The following is a 12,156-nucleotide window of genomic DNA, read 5'->3' as shown; positions in this document are numbered from 1 at the left end:
TATTTGTGTGGCAAGCACTTCACTTACTGAGTCATATTCTGGTTTTGTTGCTGTAGGGTTTTGTTTTATTTTATTTGAGACAGGTTCTTGTTCTGTAGCTCAGGTTAGACTCAAACTCACAGTGATCCTCCTACATCAAGCCTCCCAAGTGCTTGGGTCACAGGTACATACCACCATGCCCAGCTCTTACTCATTCTCATAGCCAAAACCTTTCAAGAATTTAGTCTTTACACTGACATACAGGAAACTGCATCATACGCCAAACATCCTACCAGATTACTAGCCACTTGGAGACCTTGGCTCTTCCCTGAAACTTCAGCCTGATCACATTGTGTACCTTATAAAGAACAGGCTCTGTCTGTGCAAATCAGTACAGGCCTTGGCATCACCCACCAAACCTGGATGAAAACTACTACAGGTGCTAGAGTGCCCTCAATAGCTTGATAGCTCTTGTGTGTATCACACACACACACACACACACACACACACACACACACACACACACAGAGAGAGAGAGAGAGACAGAGACAGAGACAGAGAGACAGAGAGACAGAGAGAGACAGAGAGACAGAGAAAGAGAGAGAGAGATTCCCATTACTAATCTGGCCACTGCTCAGAGTACCAAGTGCAACCTCACAGCCTAATGCAGTCCTTACCCCTCTGGTCCCAGTGGCCCCAGGCACTTTCTCCTATAGCCCTGCTGGCTTCTCCTACATCATCCTATATTCCAGGCTCTGGCCTTCCTGTGGGCTGGGTTGTTCTGCTTGCACACCCTCCCTGTTTCCTTCTGTACTTCCCAGACTCCCACCCCAGCACCAGGGAAGACTTGACATTTGCTAAGCAAGTGCTCTACCATTGAGCTAAATCCTTCACCACCGCCTCTTTCTCTCGTGACACCCCTGCCCTTATTCCGAGGGCCTCACAGTAGCACACACCGAGTACTTAGCAGGCTTCCCCAGCTCATTCAGCAAAGTGAATGAGGCTTAACTTCAGGCCACCCTAAGCATGGTCCTCGAAATCTCAGCACAGATACCAGAGGCCAGCTCTGCCGCTGTCCAGCTGGGCATGGAGTCTCAGTGGTCGTGGAGGCTCAAAAGTGACTGGGGCTGTGAACGCAGCCTAAAAAGCATCCATGAAGGCCATGGCCACCAATCCTCATGGCTCACATTTCTTGGCACCGCAGCTTCTGTCCTTTTTCCCATCCGTTCTAACCTTGTTTTTCCCCTCCTGGCCACTGGAGTTTGCTTCCAAGGAGCTGTCCATTGTCCTTACCATCACCCATCTGGAAACAAGAATGATGAGGGGCTTCATGTTTCAATTCTTGGTGCCTCCTAGTCCAGGAAGGGACCTTATTTTCCTGCCCAGAGTGAATAGTCTGGCCTATCATCTCTCATCTGCCTGCCTCTCCTACCTCCTCCTCCTGCAGTTCAGCACAAGTGGGCAAACAAATGAAAGTCACTGATGAGTTCTGAGCCGAGCAGGGACACACCTCACCCCTTCCTCTGACTGTGTGTGTGTGTGTGTGTGTGTGTGTGTGTGTGTGTGTGTGTACTGGAAAGGGAATGATTTCACAGTCTGCGTGGAAGCCCTGATATGACTCCTTGTGGTTTCTGGGAATTATCCATCCTGAGCTGTGGTCCTGCCTCAGTTCATTCCAGTACCGCGTAAGAAGAGCTAAGCCCCAAGCCTCTCCCACAGGCATCTGGCTGGACCCTCTACACAAAGCACCCGCAAGACTTCCGGGACACATGAACTCCCACATGCCCCCTCTCTCCCAGAAGACTCACCTCCCATTTAAAAAAAAAATATTTGGGAGGAGCCGGCTGAAAAGAGGGAGCCCCTCCCCCACCACGCTGTAGTGTGTGCACAGGGAGGCAGGAGTCTGCTGATTTTTTTTCTGCTTTGGCTCATTTTCCTTCTGGAACAGCAGGCTCATCTCCTGCATTTTTAATAGTGGAGCATAGTTAGCATTCAACACACACGTGCAGGTTGATAAGGCCCAAGGAGAAGGCAACAAGCCATGCAGGGCAGGAAAACCTCTTCCTAACTCTTCCCTTCATCCTGCCCACATCAGCCAACATCAGTGGATTTGGGTTTTCTATCTGCGTGTCAGGGCTGGCTGTGGTGGGAAGGGACTGCAGCTGGGGGAGTCAGTCTGGCTGGCAATCACTGCCAGGGACTGCCTGGTACCTACCTGGCTGAGCTGGGACTCAAAATAAAGGATAAAATGTTCATTGTGACTCCAAAGACCAAATAACCATAGTTTCCTCTTTTTCTCTTGAGATGAGGTCTTGCTCAGGCTCATGTAATCCTCCCACCTCAGCACCCTGAATGCTGGGACTATACACATATTCCCAGTGACTTTTACCTGGAAACTAAATCATCCTTCCCACCTCCCTCTGTCACGATGGACTACAGGGACACTAGCCAGGCATTCTGTAGCATCTGACTCCCTCAGGGATGATCTGTAACAGGCAGGTAAACTAGAGGAGAGCTCAGAGAGCTGCAGGTGAAAGACCAACGGACTCTACGTGAATTCTCAAGCAGGTCGAAGGGGACAGATTTAGTAACTTGGGGATGGACGTTGTCCTCCTCTTTCTCCTCCTTCTCCTCTTTCTTTTTAGCAATACCCTCATGTGCTTAGACAAGCACTTTATCACTGAGCCACACCCCTACCCCTCTTTGGAGACAGAGTCTTGCTAAATAAATTGTGCAATCTGGCATTGAACTTATTCTGGAGCCCAGGCGGGCCTTCAACTTTTAATCCCCTTGCCCCAGACTCCCAAGTAGCAGAGCTTACAGGCCTGCACGACCAGCCAGCTCCCCTCCTCTCCCCCCCCCTCACTGCATGTATGTAGGCATGCTCACGGCGCACCCCGGGGAGTGTCAGAGGGCAGCCTTGTGGAGCTGGTTCTGAGGACGGAACTCAGTCTGTAGCACTCTACCTACGAAGCCATCTCACCCATCATCCCTTTCTTCTTCTAAATGTTTATGTTTGTTGGATTATTGATTTTTGAGACAGGGACTCACCATGCAGCCATAACTTGCCTGAAACTCACTACATAGACACTTGATAGACTAGAACTCAGAGAGGTGTTCGCCTCTGAAGCCCTGGGACTCAAGGCATGAGCTACTGTGCCCAACCTCTTCATTTAAAGTGGTTTTCCCCTTCCTACTAAGACACAGAAAGGGCAAAATCATACAACTGCAGACTATTCAACTTTGGGTGAAAATACCAAGGGGTCAGCCTGACTGGGGGTGCTACTTATAGCCATGCATTCGAATCTGAGCTGCTTGCTAAAGGATATCCTCATACCTGGTGTCAAATTCCATGTCAAGGCTGCCAGACCCATAAGCAGGCAATGCTGTATGCTTCTGTGGCCTTAAGGGTCAATTCAGAACTCACTTGGAAAGGGCATTCTCTACACATCTCCCTGATCTTCCCACTACAGGCCCAGAACACCAGGCTAACACAAGAAAGGAGCGAGTATCCTTCCACTTCATAAGAGACCACTCCATGCACTTGCCAGTCCAAGACCCAGAGGGCTCCACGCGGGGTCACTCAGAAGCACATCGAGGGCTGAGCTCTCCCCGATAGCAGCCATGGGTGACTACCTGGCTGTCGTGTGGCAGCTGCTCCCTGACTCGGGAATGGAGTTCTGAGTTTAAATCCACAACAATTTAAAAAGAGATGATACTGGATTCAGTATCACAGAGAGTTTAAGTCTGGGACCACTTGTGTATGTGACTCTATTAGGCAGTCTCTAGTTTTTAATACTATCTGACAATGGATTAAATATTCCTGTAAACTTAGATGTGTCACAAAGGTAAAAGACCCACAGGACCGCCATGGCTGGAGGTGGGTGGAGACGGGGGCAGGGCGGGAACAGAACCGAGAACATAAACTAGTAATTTTATAAATTAGTAATTATTGTGTGTTGAAATGATAACATTGTGGCTGTATCAGGTTACAGAAAATATAGTGCTGAAAATTAATCTCATATTGCGTCTCACTCTTTTGAAGGTGGCTATTAGTTTAGAATGGGACACAGGAATTACACATCGTACTTCCACTGGACACCACTAGTCCAAACACTTTTAGATGCAAGGCTGCTGCCTCCAGGAACTCATTCAGGCCCCGTCAGCTCGGCTCTGTCTGACATTCAGTTCAACAGGTGTCCGTGACAGCAGCTCCTGGACTGCACAGGTGCTGACAGGTCACCATGCTGGGGACAGCACGTCGCCCGAGCAGGAAGGACGTGGAATGTGTGGCGGACCACACACGGAGAGCATCATGGGGAGAGGGCCTCAGAGGCAGAGGTGATATGCCACGGGCTGAGAGCAGGGTGGCAGCGCACCGGGTTGTTGGCCAGGAGGAAGTGAATGAGAAAGGACTGGGAATAACGGGATCGGCGAAATGGGGCATAAGAATGGTGATGATTTGGACCAGGAGGACGGGGTGTGTGTGCAGCAGAAGGAACAAGAGGATTAGCAGTCCCTGCTCTCAGGGCCCCTCTTCCTGTCCCATTCTCAAGGGCTGCTCCTTCACCCTTTGGCCTTTTCAAGCCACATTCCTTTTCAGAAGGTCCTATGGTGTCAATGTCCTGCCTATATGGACGAATCCCAACTTCTGTTCGACCCCTACCTCTCTCTTGACTCCCAAGACTAAAGATTCAGTGTCCACCAGATACTTCTTTGCCGGTGTTTCTCAGACCCCTCCAAATGCACAGACTCTAATGGAGCTTGCCCACCTTTTCCTTCGCTTAAGGAGGCGGCAGGAACAGTGACGCCACCATCCAAGTCTGAGTTCCTGCCATCATCCTGATACCTCCCTGGAGCTCAGCACTGTGGACACTGACCGCTCAGCTGTGTGATGGCCTCTCCCATGGACATACACCACCCCTCCCGTGAGTCTAGGCTCTCACCATACCTCACTTGGACTACGCAAAAATATCCTCCCCCTTCTCAATGCTTCCAGAATGTTCCTCTAGCCCTCCTTGACACTGCTGCCAGGGTGACCTTACAACTGAAAACTGCTCTTTTCATTCCCTGGGCCATCCCTATATGGTCCCACTTTGCTGCACTCCGTGGGACTTTATGCCTGCTTCCGTGGATTCCCAGCCCTCTTCTCCTCATGGGCAAACACTTATGCCCATTCTGAGCCCCCTGCCTACAATATCCTTCCCACTTGCTTAAAAATAATTTTTAATTGAGGCAAAACAGACACAGCATAAAATTTATCACTTGGGCTCCGTTTTCGGTGTCTAGGGCTTCACTACAGACATCTCTGGCTTATGATTTAACTGAGGATTTCTGATTTTCTGATATGTACTTAGTGGTAACTACATTTTCTTTAGTTTTGTGGTACTAGGGCTCAACCCAGGCCCCCATGCATGGGAGGCACGCACTCTACCATAGAGCTGTACCACCAGCCCAGAAACTAAACTTTGAATTTTGAGCTTTTTCAGACTATCCATAGGTGATACACTATTCAATTACGGTGCTGGGCCATGGCATTGGGCTGATGCAACTAGTCAGACCTAATCATATATATATTTTGCCCAAGTTAAGCTGATTTACACGGTCTGAAGTGTTTTTTTTTTTTCATGTGTGTGTATGCATGTGGGTATGGTATATTTACATGTTTGTGTGAGCATGTACACATGTTTATGGGTGCATATAGAAGCTAGAGTGTGGAGGGACTGCCTTCCTTGATTGCCTTCCACCTTAGCTTCTGAGATAGGCTTCTCAGTGAGTCAGAAGCTCACTGATTTGACTAGACTGGCAGGCCCATGAGCTCAGAGATCTACCTGTCCATCCCTTCCCCCACCACCGGACACACATTGCTGTGAACTCAGGTCCTCAGGTTTGTGCCGCAGGCTTTTCACCAACAGAGTCACCTACCTAGTCTCCACCCCTTTTTATGTGGATGATGGGGATCTGAACTCAGGGCTCCATGAGTGCTTGTTGAACTAGAGGCAAGAAAAGTAAGTTCAAAGCCAGGCTCTGCACAGACTTCGTGTGTGACTTTGAGGTAGTCAATTAGCAGGTATGATCTCATTTTCAAGGCTAGTTTGTAATTCTAAACCACACCCCTCTCAGAATTTCTCAACTTCCTCATTGCCTACTAAATTAAGAGTGAGCCCTACCAGAACATAAACACCCTCTGTAAGCTGGCCCCCAATTCCCTGTTTCAATCCTGATGACCCATTTCTACCTAGTACACCAGCTCTCCCTGCTCTCTTCCCCGGTACTAGATCACGCCTCTATCTCTGCTTAATATTTAATGTTCAGTAATAATTAGGTGCCCACTGTAACAAGCACCGGGGTGCACACGGCCCACTAAAGTTACACACAGAGCTTTGTGCAAGTTAGAAAACAAGTCTGCAGTCCAGGTCCCCAACAGACCGACAGTCTTCACCCCTCAGTCACGGGGTGCAGGGCACAGCTGTACACCCGTGTGCTGCAGCCTTGGGAATCCAAAGGCAAATAGGAACAGAACAGGAGAAGGGCACCAGCCCAGGCTGAGGACTCAAAGGGGTGGGCTACCAGGTGAGGTCGCTCTTCAGCCGCTCCTCCGCTTATCATGGGACAATGCAACCTTCAGTTTGCTATGTAAGCAGAAAGTTTTGAAAGCCAACGTGTGTTTTAAAGTTTGTTTTTAATTTTATTGTTCATGGGTGGGTGTTTTGCCTGCATGTATGTTTGTGTACCACATGTGGGCCTGGCACCCTCAGAAGCCAGAAGAGGGCATCAGATCTGCAGAACTGAAGTTACAGACAGTTGCTAGCTGATACATGGGTGCTGGGAATCAAACCTGGGTCCTCGGGAAAGCACCCAGTGCTTTTAACTGCTGAGCCAGTTAAAATCTCTCCAGTCCCAACATGAATTTAATACACCTACTCAGGGGGCTGGGAGATGCCTCAGTGAGTAAACTGCTTATTTAGCAGCCAATAGGGAACTTGAGAGGGCTGTGATTTAGAATTCAGGCTTAGAATGGGACACAGAGATGCTAAGTGTGTCCTGAAGGACACACAGAAAGCCGGTGGCAGAGCCTGGGTTCTGAATCCCTTTTCTTGCTGAGTTCAGTGCTGAGTTCGTTCCTTCCACAACTGTTGCTCTCCACCTGCCCACCTTCGCCCCCTGCTGGAGAGTACATGTACTTCGCTGCTGCCACTGTTGCTGCTCAGTCAACTCCTGGACCCAGCTTCTTCTGCCCTCCAATGTGGACCGAGACCAGCAGCTCTCCATGAACTCTCCAGGCCTCCAGTGCAAGTCGGGGACTGCTGAGGCCTCCAGCCTCACAGACTAGGAAGCTGCGGGATCTGCAGCCTCTCCAGTGTGTAGGATGGCCATTGTTGAACCACACAGCTCCTGCTGCTAAGACAGTCTACTAACTGTAGAACACACTCCTGTCCCTCCTGCTCCCGTGACTAACACATTTGGCCACCTGCTTCACATTCCTTCACAGCACTTTCTGACCCAGCGGAAGGTGCCTTGCCCATGGCAAGTCTTGATGTGTGGAGAGGGTCGCCTGTGCTGAAGGGGAAAGCTGATCTAACTCAGCAGTCTCCCTGACAGTGCAGAATGCTTTGGAGTGCTGTGGGGCCGCAGGACCCCTCAGCTGCCCCTTCCAAGGGTGCACTCAGATCTCACTCAGAGCATCCTTGCCTTCTTGACTTGTCTGTAGGTCACTCCCAGACTCAGAAACTTTTCTTCTTTGTTTCTGTAGTGCTGGGGACCCCACTTGTGCTACGTAAATGCTTTACAACCAAGCAGCACCCCCTCTGCCTGAATAAATTATTTTACCATTTTCGTTTCCCCTGAATCTGTGTCTTTTTATTTTTTACATAGGGTCTCACTACATAGTCTAGAATAGTCCATGAACACCCCTCCAACAGTCCCCAGGCCTTGGCCCCCTAAATGCTGAGATTATACACATACACCACAACGTCTATCTCTGAAGAGCCATTTCTCTGATTTTCCAGCTAGATGAATCAATCTTAATCTCAGGTTATAGGATTTTGGCACAAATGGTAACATAATGCTAATGGTAATTATCCTTAGACATGTATATGTTTGTACTCTGACCCAGGTATTGTGCTCGTTGCTGTATACAAAGAAGCTCACTGAACCCTCACAGCACCCCATGGGGCAGAGCTATTCTGTGACTAGACTCATTCTACAGCACAGGAAACCGAGGCACAGCAAGATCAAAGGGCGTGCTCAAGGTCACTCAGCAGAGACACCTGTTCACAGGCAGTGATTCCTCAGCAGGCAAGCCCTCTGTTCTGTGGGGGCATTGAGAGGAGGGTCTGGAAGGTGGACGCTGCCACAAGCTGACCAGAGGTCACTGACTGTCACTCTCAGATCAGGTCTCTCCTAAGCAACTGTATCCTCACACAGGACAGATCCACGCCCCAGCATTCACAGGAGAACACAGCAGTGCACGGGCAGGGCTGTGTGCAGCCCTGCCCCTCTCCCATCCTCCCCATCACCCGAGGCTCTTTCATTGATCTGGCATAATGAGCTCTTTATCAGCCTTCGTAATTTCCTGCGCACAGCATCCACCCATTAATGGATGACTGTATTCCACAGCTTTGCTGGGTAGGACGTTAAGTGCAATTAACTACCATTAATTAACGAACACCGTTTCTCTTTAAATATATAAATTAGACACACTGCACACTTGTCCCTGAAAGATAAAGCGTAAGGTGCTGTGACAAGCCAGTCCCAAGTGCTGTGTTCATCCTTCATATTTTCAGTATGGTTTCCAATCTGTCTAGTCCATAGGAACCTTTGGTGGCTGATGGTAGACTCCCCGTCAGAGGGGTGACTTCCCCTTCACTTTTCCTTTCCCCAACTCCTCCCTTTGGTTTGTTCTAAGAGTCTCAATGTCCTCCAGGGACTGGGAGGAGAGGCCCTGGGGGAGGAAGACGGCTTCCAGGGCTGGGGCACCATCACAGCGCCCCCCCCTCTTCTTCCTCCACCACAGTCTGTGCATTGGTTGTTTACACCAATGTTTCTCTTCACTGGGGCAGAAAATTGAAAGGCAACCATATAACAGGGGAATCTCTCCGTCTCCTTTCCCTTAGACACAATACAGCTCAGTCCTCAAGTATACAAACATTCTCTGTCCAGGCATACAACACTTTTAAGGTCCCATGTCCGTCCCTCCAGTTACCACAGTCTAGTAGTTAGCCTCCTCATGCCATCATTCTGGGTTCCTTCCTTAGGCCCCAGATTTCTGAACATGACCCCCAGGGTCAAAGCCAGAGTGTGAAGGCAGACTGCCTCAGCACCCAGCACCCGAACTCACCATGGTTTATCCCTTGGCCCCTTTGCAGAGAAGACTGTGTGCTGTTTGCTGCTGGAGGTAAGTAGATTGTCTTTGGGCGTTTTAAATGGCTTTGGGGTGCTGCTGACAGCGTTATGGCCGCGGAAACAGGCTTTCGTCTTTGCCTGTGCTAGTGATGTCCGGGAACTGGAGGCTGGGGATGCTGGAGAGGGAGGAGGCCTGCACATTGAACTGTGTCTTCTCTCTACGGAGGAAAAAGAACAGAGTTCAGCACAGCATCTGTGGCAGTGGGTCCCACGTGCACACACTGGGACCTCTCCTGGCAGGGTCAGCAGCTCTGCAGCCTCTGACATTTGTTCTGATGTTGACTTCAGTGCCCGCTAACAGTGACTACAGTCAGGACTTCTGTATCAAATGCTAGCCCTGAGGTTCTCACGGGAGGTATTTCTATCCTTCTGCCAAACCACTTCCATGGGAGTAGCAGGTGTTACCTGACACAGTGGATCAACCACAAAACCAATGTGGTCCCCAGACAGCGACTTGGATCTCCCAGAGTGTGGACAGGGCAGAAGTGTTAGAACAAATTCTCCAGCATAGGAGCAACATGAAAGTCAGTGGTGATGGTGAAGTGGGGCACGGATCATTGAGAGCCTTGGAAGGCCAGGAGTGACTCAGTATCAGCCCTTTCCTGGGCCTGTAGGGACAGTCTGCTGACACATCCCAGTGGCCTCTTTAAGCTCACAGAAGCTCAAGAACACAACATATAGGATGCAGATGCCTGAAGCAGTCCCGGGATTTGGGAGGACAGGCACAGCTTCCTGTGGATCTACAGAAAGTTCTAGAGGTCTGGGCAGATACCTCACTTGTCACACACTGTCAGCTTCCATCTTCTTGGGCCAACAGGGAGGAGGCAGCCCCTGAACAGGACAGATGACACCAGGATCTGGGACCACCCACATAGTAGTTGTTTTAAAGCAACAGGTTTGATAAACGTTAACAGACTCTAGAAAAGTACATTTCCATGTGCCCGAAAGCTTTGTACACAGTTCTGGGAAAGAAATATCAAACTCTTACAAGATATTCCTGAAATCCTAAGTCCCCTCTGGTTCTCCTGTGCCTTCAAGTAATTAGTTGATTAATGTTTGCTGAAGAAATAAATGATTTGGCAATAAATGTCCCAGTGGGAAGAACTGGAGATCACGAATCTATTGGTCTGCACTCACAGTGGTAAAAAAAAAGGTAGAAAGAACGGAAATCTGTGGATACAGCCTCCCCCTAGCCACGGCCTGTCTCAGATTTTCTTCTGGGTGAAACATTTCTGGCTGCCGTGATAGGAGCCGACTGGACAGAAGAAAGCCAGGGTGTCCATCAACAGCAGTTTGGGGTTCCTCTACCACCTCTCACACCAGTGGGCTGTCAAGGTCTCTCAAAGTTGACTATTGGAATTAGGGGCTACAGTTTCTGAAGATCATCTGATTGTTGGCATTTCCATCTGAACAGCATTCACGTTCTATCTATAGAATAACTCTGTGGGGTCACTGTCCTTCCCTGGCTCAGAGTAAACCTGCATACACGCATCATTCCCAGAAGCCATCCACTGAAGGTTTTGAAGAGCACGATCTGTTGTAATGCTATGGAGAGAACGGAAGGCTGGGAGCCAGCACGCCCTGGGTCCTCTCGGTGGGTTTAGGTGTGTTCACCGCTACGCTTGATCTTGGTGTCCATGTCTTCATCTATACATGAAGTGGGTCCCTGGATGGTTCTCAGGCCTCTTTCCACTTCTTGATTTTGAATACAATGCACACTAAGACCTTCTCCTCATCTTTCATGATCCCTAGATGTTACAGCAATAATTACAGATGGAGCATTGAAATACTCACGTGAATGGGCTTGTCCTTGGGAGAACTCACTCTACGTAAACTTGTCCTGGCCTTTAAAACCCCTTGTGCCAGGCAGGAAGCAGCCAGGCATGTCTACCCTCCCCACAGCCAAAGTCAGGGCCAACAACTGCTTGAGGAATAGGGGCCTTGGCCACTCAGGAAGGAAAGGGGGTATGCTGTGAGCAAGGCTGGAGAACATGGCACCACTAAGGTTAGCAGTGGGCAATACGAGTGGACGAGTCTGATCTCTGTGAGGCTCACAGCGAGGGCCTGGTTTGTGGCCACGATGGGACCAGAGCCAGGCCCCCTTCAAGTCCTTAGTGTTTTGTGTCCTTCAGAAACACCTTTCTGAGCAATTTCTTTCTTCTTCTCTCCCCCCTCCCCCGCACAGGATTTTGATTCTAAAATAAGATTTTATTCCTATCACAGCTCTTTCCTGTTTTTCTTTTGCCTCCACTCACTGGCCTGTCCAAAGCTGGTGGGGATCGGGGTCTACAGAAACATCTCTTTCTAGCCTTTGATGCCCGAGTAACAAAAATCTTATTTTCATAAATTAATGGTTAAAAATTGTTTGAAGTGGTGGGTAAGGGAATGAATTGGGAACAACGTATAAAGACACACATTCAGCCAGCAATGGAGACACACACCTTTGACCCCAGCACTCAGGAGGCAGAGGCAGGTGGATCTCTGAGTTTGAGGCCAGCCTTGTCTCAAAAAAACCAAAATATAAATAAAAAATAAACACACACATGTATGAAAAATACTGTATGATACCTGTTACACTTTGTACAACCTAAAAAAATTAATTAAAACTTGAAGTTTAAAAACTGATAGAAGGCCGGGCGGTGGTGGCGCACGCCTTTAATCCCAGCACTCGGGAGGCAGAGCCAGGCAGATCTCTGTGAGTTCAAGGCCAGCCTGGGCTACCAAGTGAGTTCCAGGAAAGGCACAAAGCTACATAGAGAAACCCTGTCTCGA

The 12,156-nt window shown here is 49.3% G+C and overlaps 1 protein-coding gene across 15 annotated transcripts in view; it reads right to left on the bottom strand.

Annotated features, from left to right (window-relative positions):
* Atxn7l1 (ataxin 7 like 1) overlaps nt 1-12,156 on the bottom strand; it is a 229,788-nt gene that overhangs the window by 39,592 nt on the left and 178,040 nt on the right. For all 15 annotated transcript variants that reach the window (XM_028878462.2, XM_028878463.2, XM_037210497.1 and 12 more), the window contains one exon: nt 9,320-9,542. In XM_028878462.2, the coding sequence (XP_028734295.2) occupies nt 9,320-9,542 (223 nt within the window). The remainder of the gene's footprint in view (nt 1-9,319; nt 9,543-12,156) is intronic.

This window comes from Peromyscus leucopus, chromosome 14 (assembly GCF_004664715.2).
Source record: "Peromyscus leucopus breed LL Stock chromosome 14, UCI_PerLeu_2.1, whole genome shotgun sequence".
NCBI classification, from domain to species: Eukaryota; Metazoa; Chordata; class Mammalia; order Rodentia; family Cricetidae; genus Peromyscus; species Peromyscus leucopus.
Note: the sequence above shows the minus strand (reverse complement) of the source record. Positions and strands in the feature narration are given on the sequence as shown.